We start from the raw sequence: 21159 nt of genomic DNA, 5'->3' as shown, positions 1-21159 counted from the left end.
CACACACTTCAGGGCCTGAGCTCTTGTCCTGGAACCAGCTGGCCATGTCTGCCATAGACAGGTGTCCCTGGCTCCTCAGTATGAATGCCCAGCAGCTAGGCTCAGCAGGAGGGGACTGCTGAAATCGCCTCTCCCACAAGCCCCAGGGCCTGCATGCCTGCTTGCTTTCTCATAGCAGAGCATTTTGCTTCCTGTGGGGCTGATTGCACAGAATGAGATGGTTCTGTCTGATCCAGTGTCCCACTACCCCTCAGTCATTGCTCCTTCCTACTATTCTCTCAACTGTTCTCAAGGGCATTTTTGTTGCTAGCAAATTTAATGTTTTGGGAGGCATCTCGCTCTGACCCTGTGCACAATGCAAAAGGTCAGCTCCATGCTGCCTGGCTGAGCTATTGTAAAATCCCATGTAGTCATTTTCTGCTGTTTTCCTCCTGACGAGTGCATATCCCCATTAAAATGCGTTCAAAACTTTACTGGGTGTTTTTCTTTTCCACATGCTTCTGCAGGGGGGTTGGACTAGATGATCTCTAAAGGTCCCTTCCAACCCTACCATACTATGATTCTGTGTCCTACAGCCTCATGGACCTGTTTCCATGCTGTATCCTAGAGACTCCCCTGTTATAGTGGTGCAAGCAATATTCATTTAAAGATATAGGGAATCTACGTAACGCACATGCAGAGACATACACAGGCAACATAGTACAACCAACAGAGCTGACTCAAAGTCACCCTTCCTTTCCTAGCTACTTCCTTATATGCTGCTTCTGCCCCTGTGATCACCCAGGGCCCAATTGATTAACTTGCAGCACCTGTGTCTGATAATTGGAAGTAGCTTGCCAGCTGTATTAACTTGTCCCAACCATCTTTATTCAAGCTGGCTGGTCCAAGCCACATTTGTGCCTACAATTCCCCCCTTTTTCTTTTTTGAACCAGCCAGCCTTTAGCAACACATTTCAAAATTAAAGGTACATGAAGAAAACATAAATATTTTTACCCATGGCCATGAGTTTACAACAAAAGGTCAATAACAGCTACATCGCTGAACAATATAATACAGAAATCCATAAACTCAAAATAAACATAATCTGATATATGTTTCTAGGAGGGACGCATACTGGCAAGAAGGGATGAGTTCTCTGCAATTCCACTGATATTTGTTTTCTGAATGTAGTTTCTGACTTTTCTTCAACTTCCTTAGCATGCTGATCTGTGAGCATTATCTGTAAGATGGAAATATGTCTTCATCTGTAAATAAAACATCATTTTTGCTTTCAAGTTTCCAGTGGCCATCTTTAAGTTCTTCAATTCTTTTAATGCGATACAGATTGCTAGAGGAATTTACAGCAGCATACGTGGTGCCACAGTTGACAAAGTTTACATTTTAATAGGGTGATGGATTGAGGGTGGATCACTTGGTTCTTTCCTCAAGATTGTTTTTTCCATTGGTCTTACAGTCATTAAGTCCTTTCGGTTGATGTGGCTTGATCCATTTTGCCAGAATCCACCGGGGACCATGATCTGTAATGACACAAGCATAGCCTCTTCCCCACATTAACAGATCTGCAGGTCCTCACCACTGTCCAGTAGTGGGATTCTTATACCAAACTTTAGGTTTGTCAGTAAAATCCAAATCCCGACTCATTTGGGCAAAGTGTGTTAATGCCGGTGGTTCATTCCGGTTTGCCACAATTCTCAGATGATTCATTGTATAAAGGGCTTTCATTAGTCTATCTTGAGGGGTCATCCCCTCTTCCCCTGTTTTTTGTTTTTCTAGCAGTCCTTTTAAGGTTTGATGAGTACATTTGATAATGGCTTAACCGTTAGAATTTCCTGGGATTCCAGTAGTATGTTTAACACCCCATAAGTTCAGAAACTTATGTGTTCTACTGGCTATGTATCCTGAGCCATTATCAGTTTTTATCTCTCTTGGAACATCAAAGACTGCAAAGCAACTCCTCCAATGTCTTATGATGTCTCGAGAACTGTCACTGGTTAAGGCTGTGGCCCAAACCATGGCTGATTGAGTATCAATAGTGACATGTATTCGTTTAAATCGTCCAAAAGGAGCATAGACAGTGATATCGGATTGCCATATTCCTAATGGTGCAAGACACCTGCAATTGACTCCTACTCCTAGGCCGATTTGATTCTGGCATGCAGGGCACGTGGAAACAATACCCTGAGCGTCTGATATGGTCAGGTCAAACTGCTTCGCCAGCATTTTTGCACTTTGGTGAAAAAAATCATGCGACCTTCAGGCTTGTCAATTTTTTGTCAATTATTGGCCCCATAGGTATCAATAAAGGAGCTGCTACTATCTTGTCAACAATTTCATTGCCAACTGATAGGCCATCTTTTAAGCCCAAATGGCTTTCAATATGTCCAATATAATAAGTAGTTTGACGTTCACTTATCTGATGTCAGAGCCATACAGAAATAAGTTATACAGACTCTGATTAGAGATTTCTTTCAACAACGCTCTCTCTAATCAAGTGACGGCATCGACCACATAGAGGGAATCAGAGATGATGTTTAATGGGATGCCTGGCCATTTCTCAAAAGTTTTAACTACAGCCATCAGCTCCAGCAGTTGAACTGAACTGCCTGGGGAGTGAACAGTTAGATTTTGCCATTGTCCATTCTCCCACCAAATCACTCCTGCTTTGACTTGGATCTTACTTGCATCGGTAAAAACAGTCAGGCCTTTAACGGGTACTGCTGACCTCAACGGCTGGTCTTCCATTTGAAATTTAACAGAAAACAATTTATGGTCTGGATAATGATTATTTATAGTCCCTGGATATGACAATAAGGCCCACTGTAATTCATCAGATTGTTGCAGTGCCCAGTTCAAGAATTCATCTGTGAGAGGAACGAAAATGACGTCTGCCTCAATCCCTGCTATTTCCAGCAGACGTTTCCTGCATTAACTATTATTTTCGCAATTGCCTCTAGTCTTTTTGTAATTGTTTTTTGCAAATTATATGGCAAAAATATCCACTCCAAGATCCTCAATGGATCTTTTGCTACTGAATCCCATTGCATCAAGATCGCCATTACATGCTGGTTTTGACTTATCACAGCAATGTTAATTGACAAGTCAGGATCATATCGGTGACTGTAGTTATTGACTATCTTCTTTCTTATCTTTTCTATTGCTTGTATTTGCTGCCAGGACAGTTTTCACACACTATAAGCCTCTACTGAGCCTTTTAACAAAGGCATTAGTGGCACAAGATCCTCATAAATGATACCACATATGGTTCATAACCATTGGATATCACCTATTAGCTTTTGAACATCTGTTAAATTAGCAATTTCTGTTTTAATTGCCATCTTCTGAGGATAAATAGGCGCATCGGTGATAATATTACCTAAATATTTCCAAGAGGCGTGCATTTGTACTTTCTCCGGTGCGATCACTAACCCAGAGATGCTCAACTGTCGCTTCACTTCTTGTAGAATCTGATGTTGGTCCAGGTCTATTCTCTTTGTCCTGTATCCATACCGAAATCAGGTCTCTGCTAATTTTTGTCATCTGTGTTCCTCCTACTCTAACAACAGGAGTGTCTAAATTCTCTAAAGGCAAGCTTTTTGGCCAATAGGATAATGAAACAACGGTAACATCTCCTCCTGTATCCAGTAACGTGTTGTACCCAATCATGTGCTCACCATTTGGGTGTTGGAATAAAACTGAGCGAGCTTTCCCTGTGAAAGTGGCATTGCCAGTCTTACCTCAGTTACTCCAGTGGATCCAAAACCACCATCTTGACACTTACGACTACCTGCAAATGGAACTTTACCCCTGAAAGGAACTAATTGAGCTATTTTAGTTCCTTTAGGTATATAAACTGGTTGCTGCTAAACTTTAACCATTATTCCAATGTTTCCTTCGTAATCAGCATCAATAACACTGGGAAGCACAAAAATACCCTGCTGAGAGGCCGATGACCGTCCTAAAAGTAGATCACTTAAACCATAGCCAAGGGGTCCATTAGCATTGGATAAGATAACCGTTACATCCATATTGTGGATGGTTACATCTACTGCTGTTTCCACATTCACTCCTGCGCTTCCTGCAGTGGCTGATCTGAGGCCATCCAGGCAGCCATTGGTGTTGAAGGGTGGTTTTGTGTCATTGCGCTCACCCTTTTTGCGCTCCTTAACCCATTTCCCTTAGGCATTATGTATCTGGCCACTCGAGAGCAGCACTCAGTGGCTCTATGGCCAAACTTGCCACATCTGTAACAATTGCCATGAAATCTGCCGTTGGACCCAGATGATCTGATGGAGCTGTTTGTCCATACCAATGGTCTGGACCGACATTGATTTTTCACATGTCCTATTTTTCCCCAGTTAAAGCATTTTGGCCTCAGATTTCCTTTGTGCTGTCTAACTAATGGTTTCAATGCTGTTGCCGTTGCTTCAACTAAATGTGCTGATGATCCTACCCAAGAGCAGGCTTCTATCATGTCAACCAAAGTTGCTGTCCGCAGGGGAGCTTGCAAGATCTTTTTGCGATCATGGTTAGCGTTAGCAACTGCTAAGTGTAATCGTATTTCCGCTTTAACTTCAGTTGACATGTTTGGTATATGATCCAGAGCTGCTTTTAGATGGTGTAAAAAGGTCATAAAAGGCTCATTGGGTTTCTGTATAATGGTTGTGTATGAGGGAACTGGCACTCCCATGTTAGGAACAATCTTAAATGCTTGACGAGCCAGTGTCTGTGTTTGCTGCAAAATAGCTTCAGGGAGCCGGGCTTGTACCTGAGGATCAGCAAACGGCCCTTTTCCTAACATCATATCCGCTGTGACAACTCGCCGCGGATCTCCCTGCTGTAAGTCCATATTTTCTACTATTGCCACATCTACTCTTTTTTCCCATTCAGACTCCCATAGTAATACCTGAGTGGGCTTCAGGAAGGTTTCTGCTAGCTTCCAGCAGTTAAATGGAGTCATTTATCCACTGGTGAAAATATGATCTAATAAGGTTTGAACATATGGGTTGGACAAGCCATATTGCATCACAGCTTTCCAGCCTTCCCTTACCAACTTCCAGTGCAAAGGTGCCCATTGTCATTTATTACTTGAAAGGCTTGTGGAATGAATTCTCCTTCAATTACTGCATCACTTATGAGGCCTCTCCATCTCTTAGCCGGATCACAGTCATCTGGCCTGGGGTCTCTGAGCACCTGTGGGGGTGAAACTTTAATCCCTGGTCTAGTTAAGTCATCAATCCGTTTCAACAGTTGATTAGCTGTTGCTTTTGGCTTTTCGATCAGTTCCTCCAAGTGGGTCAAAGTCCGTTTCCTGTCTTCTCCATGCCTTATTAATTCTTCCTTTAACAATTGTCTTTCTTGATCTTCCCCTTCACTAGATGTTGGGGGTGCTGCTGGATGCAGAGGATGGGTGACTGGACACCCTCCAACTCAGTAAAAAATTAGTTAGTTAATGATACCTTGCACTTCCAACATGCCTGGGTCATATTTGTGATCACTACTTGTTTTTGATTTTCTATCCGATAAGCACGTGTGTCCCTGTCCTGGGTTTGGCTGCGATAGGGTTAACTCCCCAGCCACCGCAACAGGGCGTGTCCAGACTATTCCATCCCATGTGAAGTCATGCTCAGGATATAAGGGCAGCTGCCCTGTTGGGACTGTGCATTGGGCTGCACATTAGGCTGTGAGCAGTTACGTTGGGCATTGCTCGTTTTTCTGTGTCCCTTGTCCATCATTGTAGTTGCCTGTAGCTGTGGTATTCTATTAAATTGTCCTTATCTCAACCCACAAAGTTCTAGAACTCTCTTGATTTTTCTCCCCATTCTGCTAAGGTGGGGAGGAGTGAGTAACTGTATGGTTTGGTTATTGTTCAGTCAGGGTGTAGTGGGTCTGGGATGGTAGTGATTTTCCACAGCAGCTCTTGCAGTGCTGTGCTTACTGTTGGTTTCAATATTATGACTACTGCTCGCACAGCATCAGGGCTGTCCCTCCAGCATTCCTTCCCCCACCTTCACCAATAGCTGTGGGTGGGCACAATCTTGGGAGGGACCACAGCCAGAACAGCTGACCCAGGCTGACCAAGGAGATATTCCATACCATATGACGTCAGCTCAGTAATATAAACTGGGGGAGAGGAGCAGGAAGGGGAGGCAAGATTCATTTCTGGCCTTCCAAAAGCAACCGCTATGCATATGGAAGCCCTGCTTCTCGGGAGGTGGACGGACATCGCTGCTGATGGGAAGTAGAGAGTAACAGCTTTATCTGCTTTTGCTTTGCTTCCCGTGCACACGGCTTTGCTGTTTCTTTATTAAACTGCTTTTATCTCAACCCACGAGACTCCCATCTTATTTTCTCCCCTTCCCTGGCTTGCTGAGGAGGTGAGGGATAAAGCGGTGTGGTGGGCACCTGGCATCCAGCCAGGCTCAAACTACCACAGCCTTTTGGCACCCAACATGGGGCGAGATAATAGCAGTTTTACATTAAATACATTGTAATTATAGTAAGCTAATGAGTGCAAAGTTCCTGTGCTGGTCACGGAGTCTTGCCTTAATGCAGCTTATCTTACACTTTGTAATTTTTAGGAACATGCTGCTACTAATGCTGATTCTGTGCTGCGCTCTAACCTTGATAGCTTTGCTAAGTTGGCTGTATGATTTTGTGAAAAGGATGAAAGGGCCTGGGAACATGATGGCCCAAATAATAGTTGTGAGTCTCATTGTGTTACTGATGGATTTACTGTGCTGTGGGAGCTATCTTGTGGAGGTCATGGGGCAACGCACCTCTTTCCCCTCATCTCGGACTGATGTAGACATTTTGTGATACAGACTTCCCAGGTCCTTAGTCACCCCTATAGGAGAGTTTTAGTATTACTCATTAATATGACTGCTATATTACATATTTTGTGGAATCTGGACTCATCTGGGTATCAGAGAGGACAAATTTGGAATGGAAACATGTTAAAATGCCCCCTGAAGCGGCCAGTCCCTGGGTGGCAGGGTGTGTGGGTGAATTTGGGCAAATTCCTAGGACAATTATCACCTCCTGTAACCTGGGATTTTACACCTGAACAGATAAAAAACCCTGCTTTACTGACACGCAACCTGATAGAAGGATGTCTTGCCTACCCCAATGAGGCCCATCAGGTTCAGGCACTATACTGGGGCCTAGTCTCTGCCTACCAAGCTGCACTCGAGTCCTCTCAGAGAACTATGGTTGAAGTGGAAACTCGAACCATATCTGAGACAAACATGGTTGAGTCAGTCACAGTCCAGTCCTCTCAGAGAACTATGGCTGAGATAGAAATTCAAACTGTATCTGAGACCACCATGGTTGAGTCAGGGAATCAAACAACAACCACAGTGGTTGCCCCAGTAGTGAAAAAGAAACAGTGGATAAGGAGGTCAACAAGTCCATATCATCGATTAGTAAAGGCAGAAGAGGAGGAAGAGGAAAGGTTAGAAGAAGAAGCTGGTCCTTTGGTAAGGAGATCAGGAGAAGGAGTGAAAGAAATAAAAAAGGAAATGGAAACTACTGGGTCCCTGACCTCATCAGAACTTAGAGATATGTGAAAAGATTACAGTCGCCAGCCAGGTGAGCGGATTGGTGCCTGGCTGCTCTGATGTTGGGATAATGAGGCTGACAGCAATTGGAAAGTAGAAAAGCCCAACAGCTGGGATCTCTTGCTAGGGACTGGGGAATTGATAGAGGCATTGGAAAGAAAACCTCAATTTGCAGTCTCTGGAAACGACTCCTCTCAAGTGTAAGGGCAAGATACACATTCAAGGAAGATCTTGTAAATGCCCAAGGAAAGTGGACTAGAGCAGATGAAGGCATCCAATACCTAAGGGAATTAGCTGTGTTGGAAGTCATCTATGGTGATCTAGATAATGCTGAGGCCTCCACAGATCCAGACAATGTCCAGTATACACAGATCATGTTGAGAAAAGTGATTCAGAGTGCCCCAGCTACATATTCTAATATCTTGGCAATGGTGTATCACCCAGACATGGATATACCAACAGTGGAGAGAATATCTTCTTGGTTACAAAACTATGAAGAGAGCCTCTGCACCTCCTCATCAGTGTGGGATGATGGCCTGACTGTCAGAACTGCCCCAAGAATTCGGTCATCCACTGCCCTGACACAGGAGTACACCACGAAATGAACTCTGTCTCTTTTTGCATGGCCAAGGAGAGGATATGAGGAAATGGGATGGTGAACTCACTTTTAAGCTGGAAGCTTGTGTATGTGAACTAAGGGGGAAGACAGCTGTTAGAAAAGGATCACCCAAGAGGGCTGTCAGCATAGTAGCTGCCAGAACAAAAGAAGACAATCAGCAATCTCCAAGACATAGAAGAACTGCAACCACCTCCTTCGATGCCAATGAGGAGACTTCAGGTCTAAAATTGCAAGGATCAGATAGCGAATATTCTGATGAAGAACAGAAATAGAGGGTCCGTTCCTCCAGCCAGGAGGAGGAAAGGGATGACCAAATCTACTGGACTGTGTGGGTTTGATGGCCTGGCACATCACACCCACAAAGGTATAAAGCCTTAGTAGACACAGGGGCACAGTGTACATTGATGCCATCAAGGTATAGAGGAACAGATTCTGTCTGGATCTCTAGAGTGACAGGGGGATGTCAAGAATTATCTGTATTAGAGGCTGAAGTGAGCTTAACAGGGGACAAATGGGAAAAACATCCCATTGTAACTGGTCCAGAGGCCCCTTGTATTCTTGGCATAGATTACCTCAGGAGAGGGTACTTCAAAGACCCCAAGGGGTATCGATGGGCTTTTGGTATAGCCACTGTAGATACAGAGAAAATCAAACAACTCTCTAATTTACCTGGCCTCTCAGAAGACCCTTTTGTTGTGGGATTGCTGCAAGTTCAAGAGCAACAGGTACCAATTGCTACCAGCACAGTGCACAGGAGGCAATATTGCACGAACCGAGACTCCCTGGCTCACATCTGTGAGTTGATTCATCAACTGGAGGCTCAAGGAGTAATTAGCAAAACTCATTCCCCATTTAATAGTCCCATATGGCCTGTGAAAAAATCTGATGGGGGGGTGGAGGTTAACAGTAGACTATCGTGGCCTGAATGAAGTGACACCACCACTGTGTGCTGCTGTACAAGACATGTTATAGCTCCAGTATGAACTGGAGTCGAAAGCAGCCAAGTGGTATGCTACGATTGACATCGCTAATGCGATCTAATATAAATTGGGGGAGAAGAGCAGGAAGGGGAGGCAAGATTCATTTCTGGCCTTCCAAAAGCAACCGCTATGCGTACTGAAGCCTTGCTCCTCGGTAGGTGGCCGGACATCGCTGCTGATGGGAATTAGAGTAACAGCTTTATCTGCTTTTGCTTCGCTTCCCGTGAGCGCGGCTTTGCCGTTTTTTTATCCAGCCAGGGTCAAGCTACCACACAGAGCTAAACTACAACAGTCTTTTTGGCTCCCAATGTGGGGCACAAAAAGTTGAGATAAGGACAGATCTGACTAAAAGGTTGTTGAGATTTATTATAGTTTTCTTATATTGACTATACAAGGCAACTGATCACAATGCTCGCTCAGCTGTTTACGTGGTGGTTTTATGTGAACAATTACCTTCTCTATGTGTTCCCTGAGGTGCTGTTTATCACCTCAGGAAAAGTAGTGAAGATCATGATTTTGTTATACTGAGGTCTTTCAGCTTATGATATGGTTATATCATTGGTTATGGGGCTTAGCTGGTATTGGTATACAGTGTTGTGGTCACTCCCATACCTCAGGTTTTTCCTTTCAGAATTCATTAGTAATCTGACCCAACCTATGGAGAAGGCAGGGAGGGATACTTTCTCCTACCCTTTTACTTCCTCTCTTTCCTTCTGGCTAACTGAAGCAACACTTGAGAAATTTGGATATTCTTGGGACATTCCAGTTATCCTGCTTTTATTTTTATGTCTCCTGGATATGCTTCATATCTTGCTTAAGGTTGTAAAATTTGTTAAAAGTCTCACCCAAAGATCTGCCCCAAGGTTGGATAGTAATGGGTGGAATGGCACGTGGGAGAATATGAGCAGGTGTCTAGATAACTTCTCACCTCCAATGGTCTGGATCTTCACCCTGGAACAGATACATGACCCTGATAGAGTGATAGAGCACTTGAAAAGAAAATGCTATGGCTATTCCAGAGAGGCACAACTGACTGCACTGTGCTGGGCCCTGGCTAGTATCTATCAAATGCTACTCAACATTAGAGGGCATCCTCATGGGGAAGAGGAGAAAAATAGGCCAACAGGCACTGCAGCTACTCCAGCCCCAATGACATGCACTGTGGTTACTCAGACCTCAGCAACAGGCAGCATGGCTACTCAAACCCTGGTGGCAGGCACTGCAGCTAAATCAGGAAAACTACCTCTGCCAATATCAGTTGTCCCTATAGAGAAGAAAAAATGTTGAATGTGAAAGTCAACTCGCTTAGAAAAGGAAGAAACTCCAATTACAAAGGGGGAGGAGGAAGAAATCAAAGCAGGACTATCACAAGAAGAGGAGGAGAAGGAAGAGGTGGAAATTATGAACTGAATGCTGGCTTTGCCATAAAACAAAGCAAAGTCAGAGGGCCTGCTCAGGAGATCTAATTCTTAGGAATAAAATGGCAAGATGATCGTTGGCATATCCCAATGGATATCGTCAACAAGATTACTGCAATGTCTCCACCAACCAGTAAGGAAGAAACCCAGGCTTTCTTAGGCACTGTGGGTTTTTGGAGAATGCATATTCTGGACTACAGTATGATTGCAAGTCCTCTCTATCAAGTCATCCAGAAGAAAAATGACTTTAAATGGGGACCTGAACAACAGCAAGGCTTTCAACAGATAAAATAAGACATTGCTCAGGAAGTAGCCCTTGGGCCAGTTCAAACTGGACCAGATATAAAAAATGTGCTTTACACTGCAGCTGTGTGGAGTTCCCTACGACAAGTTGCTGAAGCTGCAGAAGGAGAAGGTGAATCAAGTCAGTTTGCAGAGGTGAAAGCCATCCAGCTGGCTTTAGACTTTAAAGTCCCTGCAGTGCATATGAAAAATCTGTTAGGAAAGATAGTTTGAGTCAATCCTGCCTCAGACAAAGGCAATCCCATCCAGGGGGTTGTTCTTGCCCAAGGACCTGGATATACTTGGTGGGTGATGCCGCAGGATGGGGAAGTTCAATGCATACCCCAGGGGGATTTGATTTTGGGTGAGACTAGCCACTAAACTTAAATGGTATTAGTTACTGAATATCCACCTGTGGATCTACTGCTCTGCCTTGTGTGTTTTCTGGAAACCTCTTGTCTTGAGCATGCTCTTCAGGAAGAGGTGATCTCATACAAGAACATGCACCCAGAGCTGAGACCAGAGAAGCTGAAGCAGCGGGTTGATATCATCTGAGCAGGAACCTGGAAGACTTCTATGAGAGATAGAGCCCTTAAGTCATGGACTAAATTAACAGCCCATGGACTAAGGGAATAATATTTGTATCAATGACATGAAAATGTTTAAATATGTGCCTTATCTGGGCCTGACATACATGGTATAGATTAAGGGGTGGATAATGTCCCGGGTTTGGCTGACATAGAGTTAACTTTCCTCAGCCATCGCAACAGGGCATGGCCAGGCTATTCAATCCCATGCGAAGTCATGCTCAGGATATAAGGGCAGCTGCTGGGCCGATGCAGCCCAGTGTCAAGTGCGGGGACTGCGGTTCTGCCGTCAGGCTGAGTGTCGGGCTGTGGGCAATAAGCAGTTACACCAGGCATTGCTCGTTTTTCTATGTCCCTTGGCCATCATTGCAGCTGCCTGTAGCTGTGGTGTTCTATCAAATTGTCCTTATCTCAACCCGCAAAGTTCTAGGAGTGAGTAACTGTGTGGTTTGGTTATTGTTCAGCCAGGGCTAAACCACAACAGTCCCCCAAGAGCCAAGTGGGCAGGGAGGTGAGACCATCATGCTTCGGACCACAACAAACCTACACTGAGCAGCATAGGAGCTATGATTTCTGAAAAGGTCAGCCAAATAAAGTGTGAAACTTCCTTTGCCCAAGATCAAGTAAAACAGAAATAAATAAACAGGTTGGTCATTGCCAGGAAATCTCTGCTTGGACAAGACTAGCTTACCAGCAGAAGAATCTCAAAAGGGAAGTGGCAGAAACATCACTCCTGGGGTAATGCTTCGACACTGGAAACTTGCCCTGGGGAGAAAGATACCCTTTTTTATTACTACTATCTAGGAATCTTGGATTACTCAGAAGATACAGAAGGAAAATCCTCTGGACAAGAAATGCTAGGTGAGAAACATTATTATTTTTTTCCCTTTTTTTTGCAGGTCTGGTATCTGGAAAAATCCATGGTCCTTGGAAGGATCTGCACCTAATAGAGGATTTCTGCCCATAAAAAAGAACTATTTACCTGGAGTTAAAGTTACACTTTCCTGCCATGGCCAAGTGTGACAGAGACATGTATCTAGAGATTATGGTGCTGTCCAAGACCCACTGTTCCCTTAAACCTTTAAAGAGATTACTGGAATGGAGTTAAATCCATCTCCCAGTTAACATTGAGCAGAGCCTACTGCCACATAGCTGAGTTCCACTTGGTAACGGTGGGAAAAGGAGCCACGGGGGCAAAGGTAGGGTGGAGCTGGTGCTGCACATAGACCTGGGAAGTGAGCTGTGACCATGGAGCCTTTTCATGTCGGGCCAAACAGCTTTCAGATCATCAATAACTTCTAATGTTTTGCCTTTTGACAGCATCAACAATGACGTGACTGGTTCACAGCATCCCTTGCAGGTGCAAGACTGTGAAAAGGGAAAATAGACAAAAGTATTAATAATGGCTGTGAAAATTTAACTTTTATTATGTGTTCACTGTATACAAAACACCATTCTGCATAGTGATAACTCATTTGTTGTACAGTTGACAGTGCACATCAACAAACAAGTGTTCAAGAGGTATACACTTAATGGAAAGGACAGTGATGGCCAGTGTATATTGCACACAAAGATCCTGCGACACCAGCCGTATGTTTTAGGATGGAGAAGTACCGCATAACCACTCAGTACGGGAGTAATATGAACAGGGTAACAAGCATTTGCCAATGAACCAAATTAAGAATGGAAGTGAAGGGAGAAGGCAGAATTAATGTATCCAACACACAATTTCTACAGTGATTAAGAAGTTTTACAGAGGTGGCTGAGAAGGATCCATATTTTTTCAAACACTTCAATTTTTAAAACTGTTAAAATTTAATGATAAATAACAGAATCTCACAAATCTTTAGGAGCAAAATATTCCACATTTATTTACATATGAAATGTGTTTAATACAGTTGTAATGGACATAGTGTATAGCAACATCTGAAAGCACCAAGACTTTGAAGGAGCCAAACAATTACTACTGTATATCGTGCAGCTATCTATATATACACCATTTGTTTTTTTTTAAAAAGTAAACAAATTTTGTTTAGGGATATATACAAGGTATAAAATGCAAAAAAACCCCAAAAAAATATAACTCAGAGAACTATATATGAATGGGACAGTATGTTGCCTTTCTGTACTTTGTGAAAATGTAACGGGGACCGGGGACATGTGTTTGAAATGGCTGAACTGGCCTCATAGGGTCCATGCTAAAGCTGAGTACTCTGAGTATACTGACCTGGGCTGGTGTGTGAGCTTCTTGAGAGCTGAGGCTGTGTCTAACACTGAGCACCAGAACATTTGGCATGAGCATACAGAGCTGGGAAATACCAACCCTGGCAGCAAGGGTTACCTATTTTCTTTCAATAACCAGAAATAAAGGAAAATATGTAATGCTGTGTACTTGCTTCTATATAGTGTTTAATAAATTACATGACAAAAAAACATCAGTATGAGTCTGTTCCTGTAATTACATCTTCTTTGTTAAATCCAGAGTAGCCTAGTCCTTTTGTAACAATTTGAGCTTTGATCACAAACACCCAATGGCCTAAAAAAATCACTTCATGATACAAAGTTATGCAATTATACTTTTCAAAAGTACTTTATTTTCTTTTTTTTAAAATAGATTTTTTTTAAAGAGAAAGTTTAAAAGCTTCCTTAGACATTTACAAGCACAAGTTCTTAGAATTTAAAATTTTCCCTCAGCCTGCTCCTTTCCTCACTCTCCTCCAAGCATTGCCTTCTGATTTGTTTCCAGTCACTAAACTTCCTTTCAGAAGCATTCCAAGTTTAGGAAAATCCAAGGAACTGCCCCAGCATTCAGAACTCTGTTTTAAAGAAAATTACTAGAAAAAAAAAAAAACAGAAACAAAACAGAAACCCCCCAAATTTCCACTAGATATGGATATAAACACATAACAAAGAGTATAAAAGTTTTTAGTTTGAATATATACAAACTCTTTTTCAACTCAAATACTGCTTTGATGGTGTTGAGGGTATAGATGGTGTTGAGGTGGAGGGGACACTTTTATGCAGAATATATTGCAACAGCCTGAACAGTACTGTAAACACTATAATACCTTGAACTTTCCGTAGCAAAAATGTCCTTAGCATTCCAATGTGGAGAGAGGTTTCTGCATCCTGCATAACCTGATCACTTTTCAGCTGAATTCAGTCTTTTTGACTTAATGAAGGCCATGCCATGTGTTCTCATGTGAGTGTTTAAGGCTGCTTCAGTTTCAAAAGTCTTTCCACAGACCTTGCACTTTCTCTCTGATGCCATACTGTCGGATGACTCATTGTTGTGATTTGATTTATTTTCTTGATGATTATTCTCCCCAGACCCATTTTGCTTTGACACTGGCTGAGGCTCCTTCAGCTTATGTACAATAAAGAGATGTCTGGAGAGGGAGACATGAGATGTATAGCAGAGTCCACATTCCCTGCACTGGTATGAAGAGCCATCAGATTTGTGCTGAGGAATGTGTTCATGAAACTGGAGAAGATTTTCTGTGGTAAAGCCACAAACAGCACACTTGTGAACTTTAAAAACATTTATTTTTAGCTTCTTCAATGGCTGAGTGATTGCACCTTGTGGAGGCCTGAATTCCAGTATGGATTCTTCCAACTTACGCTTGGCACTAGGAACCTAAAAAAAGCCATCAATGGTATATATCATGTAACCAGAAATGTGCTGTTCTTTTCACAACAATTTATGATCTCCAGATCTCAAAAACTTTCCCTTGGTAGATTCCAGTGTAACTTTGATAAATACAGTATTTGAAATAATACTAGCAAATATCTGTTGCACATTTTGGAAAACTCGAGTTTTCTCTTGACAGCTCTGATGGAGCTACAGCATCTAATACTTGAATAAATATTTGCCAGTGTAACTGCATCTAAGAACATGCACCAATGACACTTCAATTGTGTGCAGAATGCAGAATATCAGTCTGGGAACTTTTCAGCACTACCTTCTGGAACTCCATTTTAATTACTTGATATTATTTCATGCCTGAAATTTGACTTGGCAGATATTTCCTGACTGTTAGTAACCAAACTAATATATTGCCATAGGATGAATTAGCTTACATATTTAAAAAAAAATCTAATTAAACTGATCATTTTTTATATTCTTCCTTGTTATTCTTTTTTATATTCCTTGAGAATCCTATGCATCCCATGTAGCTAAGATATGCTCCATGATGTTTATGAAGACAGTGTATATAGCTGCCATATTTTCAAAACTTAAATAAGAAGACAGTAAGTTGGGCTGAGAGTCATGTAAAGGACAGCAGTACATTTTAAAAAACAGGTATGTTTGTCTCTCCTGTCAGCTTTGGACATGCCTTCACAGGTGAAATTCTTTATCATATTGAGCCCAAAACACTTAAAAATGTTAATCTCTGCATGTAACAAATTTTTCAACAGTGCTGTCATCTTATTTTTGCTTTCCTCCTAACGCTCATCATCAATAGAATTAGATTAGACTATTTTAGTTGGAAAGGGTCGTGCAACGATCATCAAGTCCAATTGCCGGACCCCTTCAGGGCTGACGAAAAGTTAAAGCATGTTGTTAAGGGCATTGTTTAAATGCCTCTTAAATGGTGACAGGCTTGGGGCATTGATCACCTCTCTGGGAAGCCTGTTCTGGGGTTTGACCAGTCTCTTGGGAAAGAAATGCTTCCTTATGCCTAGTCTGAATCTCTCCCGGTGCAGCTTTGAACCATTCCCAGGCATCCTGTCCCTGGGTCTCAAGGAGAAGAGATCAGCACCTCCCTCTCCGTGACCCCTTTTCAAGAAGCTGCAGAGAGCAATGAGGTCACCCTTCAGTCTCCTTTTCTCCAAACTAGACAAACCCAGAGTGCTCAGCTGCAGGCCACATTTCTTCCCACAGTGCTGCACTCTTAATCCCATAGGTCATATTGTTTCCATGTAACCTGTGGCTTTTCTACATCTCTGAGAGGACTTGGTTGCAGAAGATTTGAAAGGTGCTAACAGGTTAAGTTATATTCTTCATCAATCAGTAATCAAACCAAACAGAAAGTCTTTCCAAAAACATATTCTAGTTCAAGCATGACAAAATTTGTTTCAGGAACCTTTGAGACATTTTTTGGGCTCTAATTCACAGAAGATCAGACTTTTATGGGATCAAAATACCTGCATCTATTTGAGAATCTTGAATCTGTACCCACAACAAATTCACTCTCAGTGACTGAATGAATCTCCTAAGTGATTACCTTTGTGTCTTCCTTTACTTCCCTTTCTTCCAGATTGGTTGATTCCGTCATTTCTTTCACATCAAGATCTTTAATGCCATGCATCAACTGAATATGTTTTTCCAACATCAACCGCTTGGTAAAAGTATGTCTTGAATCTGGGCAGTGCCTACAGGAACACAAAGTAGACATGCATAAATTCAAAGGTCATGTCTAACAAAAGTCATAGTGTTCTGAAGAATATAAACAGGACTAGTAAATAAATCCATATCAGAGTACAGTCTATGGAAGACAGTGACAATGTTTCAGTCAATTACACAGGTGTTATAAAGAAAATTAGCACAATTACAAAATAAAACTAGAAAAGTTTGAACAATCTATATTCAGTGTGAATGAGAAGTTCTCCAAAGATAATATCCAAAATGTTACAAGGTGTGAGTCAGTTTGTTTCGTGGACCTCTGCTAACATCACCAAACTGTATACTGTTAGACACTTTCCCAAGTTCTCCTTTATTTAAATTTCACAGGGAAAGCAATTGCTTCCATATAGGATGAATGCTAGCTCCAAGTGACACAACTCTGCATTCAAATCCAAATAATTTATCTCTTTGGAACTAATAATTCTTTCTCAACTCCCTTTCCAACCTAAAACTAACCACCAGCAGAACAAACTTCTGTTTCACAGTCTGTGCTTTGTTCTCTCACATGGAATCAGTTGTATCATTTCTACATCTCTCATGGGCTTTTGTGAAGCATATCTCTCCTGAGTTCCAATATTGTAACATACTGTACAGATGTCTGGAGGAGGGATGGCCAAACAACAACTGCAGGGAGAAGTTAAACTGCATAACTCTCTCTCTGAGTCTCTCCCTTTTTTAATGCTGTTTCATTTAACTTAAAAAAAATAAAGAAGAAAAAAAGTCAGTACTCTAGACACTCTGAAATGAAAACTAAGAACCACAGTAAATGTTCTGCTCAGAGGGCATGCAGAACACAAGCACTTGCTACTTGTAATATACCAAGAGAAATAGTGCTTATGTGTGCCAGCTCATGTAGGCTGAAGCACAGATTAAAGGTACATCAGAAACAAGCTGATGCATGAGCTGTGTCAGGCAACCATGGAGGTTCTGAAACACTGTGTTGGATGGCTCTGCTATGCGTGGTGGCAGTCGCATGCTTCCACACCACTGAGCCTTGTGATTTCCAAAACAGAGATCCCACTGTGGCAGAGCAGGGACTGGTAAGACCTCAGCCACAGAACATGGCTGCTGCTTGCAGATTCCTTTTCAGAACTGTAAACTCTATTCCACAGTGTGCAAATATACACCAAACTATGACTAAAGAGGTACAGCAGAAAGGTTGGATTGTAATTCTTATCTGATATACATAGATTTTTTTATTAAATTATGTATCATCTCTCCAGTCACTTAAACATCACTAAGGATTTTTAGACACTATTTTATGTATGAGAAAAACACTACAAATACTGGCTTTTGTAGATTAGAAGAGTGGGCTGCAAACTCTCAGCTCAGTAAAGTTTAAGGTTTGTTTGCCAGAGCCCCTGAAACACAACAGACGTTATGTATATGAGGTCTCAATAGTCTGCTGTTTTACGCATGCAGGACAGCCTAGTTTGGCCTGTCTCTATTATCTAAATAACTGATTCATTTGAATGAATGGGTAACTTGTTTTTAGATAATCAAGAAAAGAAATTCAACTAACAATGTTTTTTTGTTGGTTTATGCTCTGTTTCTAAAAAAAATAAAAGTTGAACTTACAAGCATGTATAAATCTTCCTGATGCCTTTGTGCTTGATGCGATTGTGACGACATAAACTATGGGATGAACTGAAAGATTTGTCACATTGTCGACATGGATGTTTCTTCATTTGCTTTAAAAAAAGAAAATATATTAATTATAAAAGCTCACTAAAAGTAGTGTGTGTGTCCAAACTTTTGATAATAAGAAAGAAACACCACTTACCAGTGTCTGGGACTGCACCTTCCCGTACACACCACCCCTATAGCAACCCTGCAGGGGTTAAAGGACCTACATCTCCTACAAAGCAGCATGGCCAGCATAACTTACACATCCCTATCACTGGCTGCAAACTGGTGTCACAGACTGTGGGTGAAATGAATTTCTTCCACCAAAGAAGAAAGGAAGATTGGTAGATTATTTCTGGATCAGTAAGGGCAATTGGGTGAGAAATTTGCTTTCTCTGTAAAGTGACCTTTCCCTTCCCATCACCAGACAACATCTGTGGTTGTTGACCGAGAGAGCTTACTGGTCACATACGAGGAGGAGTGGAGAGCACAAAGTAAGGACCAAAGCAAAATGTCACAGACACTGAAGTGCTAACAGGGCTCAGAAATGTCATGAAGAAATGAGAGATGTGGTCTGACATCAACCTGAGGGACAGCAGTTTGGGGAATTCTGTGGGTTTTATATTACAGTTTGTTAAGTGGAATGAGAAAGAAAAGAAAGGAAGCTGAAAATGACAGAGTGGTTTCCATCTACATCACTCAGGCTGAACGTGGCCACAGGAGCTCTAATATCTGAAGAAGTAGCATCTCAAAACCTGTGGACTATACAAGTCCCAAGAATAAATGACATAGTCCTGTCACTTAAATTGCAGTAGTCCTAGAACTCCGATTAAACAGCACTTATCAACAGTAAGAAAATGGAAATATTCCCAATCAGATTTCACGCTTCCTTTTCACAGGTAACTAGATTGCTCAAGCTCACATCTGTATTTCTTGTTATTCTGGCAAGGAAATAAAAACATCTTGGAAATTAAACCCAAACACTGATCAAACAAATTTAACTGCAGACCTTCACAGATTACTTTTCGAGTTTACCTTTCAGGGGAAAGGGCCACGATCCCACACTTGTCATTCAACATAACGATTCCTGCCAGAATCAAGGTGTCCTGGCTCTGAAGAAAAAATGGATTTTATTGGAACCTCCTAAAAGAAATCCAGATCACATGGACTCAGATTTCAAGTGTTCCTGTCTGAGGGAGGGCTTGTGCCATCTAGTCAGGTACAAGGGAAGGAATGGACTGTTTTGTACAATCGGTAAAGTATTGAGAAATAAAATTACGTTATTGAGATTGCTTTTTCATAGTATCATAGAATCATAGAATGGTAGGGGTTGGAAGGGACCTTTAGAGATCATCTAGTCCAACCCCCTTGCAGAAGCAGGTTCACCTAGATCAGGTCAAATAGGAACATGTCCAGGAGGGTCTTAAAGACCTCCAAGGAAGGAGACTCCATAACCCCTCTGGGCAGCCTGTTCCACTGCTCTGTCACCCTCACAGTGAAACAGTTTTTTCTTATATTTAAGTGGAACTTTTTGTGTTCCAGCTTCATCCCATTACCCCTTGTCCTGTTACTAGCTACTATAGAAAAAAGGGATGGCCCAACCTCCTGACATCCACCATTTAGATATTTATAAATGTTAATAAGGTCTCCCTTCAATCTCCTCTTCTCCAGACTAAATAGCCCCAGTTCCTGCAGCCTTTCCTCATATGAAAGATGTTCCATTCCCCTGATCATCTTGGTGGCCCTGCTCTGGACTCTCTCCAGAAGTTCTCTGTCCCTCTTGAGCTGAGGAGCCCAGAACTGGACACAGTACTCCAGATGAGGCCTCACCAGGGCAGAGTAGAAAGGGAGAAGAACCTCCCTTGAACTGCTGGCACACTCGTCTTGATGCATCCCAGGATGCCATTGGCCTTCTTGGCCATGAGGGCACATTGCTGGCTCATATTTAGCTTATTATCAATCAGGACTCCCAGGTCTCTCTCTGCAGAGCTGCTCATGGGAAGGACACAGGTCAGAGAAGTTCATGAAGGACTGTCTCCTGCGGGAGGGACCCCACACTGTAGCAGTGGGAAGTGTGAGGAGGCCTCCCCCTGAGAAGAAGCAGCAGCAAAGTCAATCTGTAATGAACTGACTGTAATCCCCATTCCCTGTCTCCTGCGCTGCTGAGAGGGAAGGAAGGAGAGTCCTGGGAAGAGGGAAGGGTGGGGAGGAGGTGTTTTAAGATTTGGTTTTATTTCTCATCTCCCTCTTCTGTTTTCATTGTTCATTAATAAATCAAACCTTTCCTCCCTAAGTGGTGACTGTTTTGCCAGTGATGCTAATTGCTGAGTGATCTCCCTGTCTTTATCTCGACTTGCAAATCTCTCATTATATTTCTCTCTCCGCTGTCCAGTTTAGGAGGGGAAGTGACAGAAAGACATGGTGGGCATCTGGCACCCAGCCAGGAATAAATTGCCACATTAATAAATACATTTTGCAGTATGCTTATGACCGCAATGCTCTGTGAAGAATTTATAAAATAAAATAAAATGTGCAGTTATATTAGAGCTTCTATAAAGAAACAACCCTGCACCATGATGTACAAATGTACTGGCGCTGCTACACAGAGTAGGAGCGCCAAGCACTCAGGAAAGCAGGAGGAGGACTCGGTCCCTCTGAGAGCACCAGGGGCATTGCCAGTGGT

At 42.4% G+C, this 21159-nt stretch overlaps 1 protein-coding gene across 4 annotated transcripts in view; it reads right to left on the bottom strand.

Moving 5' to 3' along the window:
- Positions 1-14433: 14433 nt before the first annotated feature.
- Positions 14434-21159, bottom strand: part of LOC104562056 (zinc finger protein 532) — a 59467-nt gene continuing 52741 nt past the window's right edge. For all 4 annotated transcript variants that reach the window (XM_062017001.1, XM_062016999.1, XM_062017000.1 and 1 more), the window contains 3 exons: positions 18429-18541; positions 16672-16819; positions 14434-15080 (listed from right to left, as the gene is read on the bottom strand). In XM_062017001.1, coding sequence (XP_061872985.1) covers positions 14586-15080; positions 16672-16819; positions 18429-18541 — 756 coding nt within the window. In that variant the 3' untranslated portion in view covers positions 14434-14585. The remainder of the gene's footprint in view (positions 15081-16671; positions 16820-18428; positions 18542-21159) is intronic.

Source organism: Colius striatus, chromosome W, assembly GCF_028858725.1.
Source record: "Colius striatus isolate bColStr4 chromosome W, bColStr4.1.hap1, whole genome shotgun sequence".
In the NCBI taxonomy this organism is placed as follows: Eukaryota; Metazoa; Chordata; class Aves; order Coliiformes; family Coliidae; genus Colius; species Colius striatus.
This window is presented reverse-complemented; position numbering and strand designations above follow the sequence as displayed.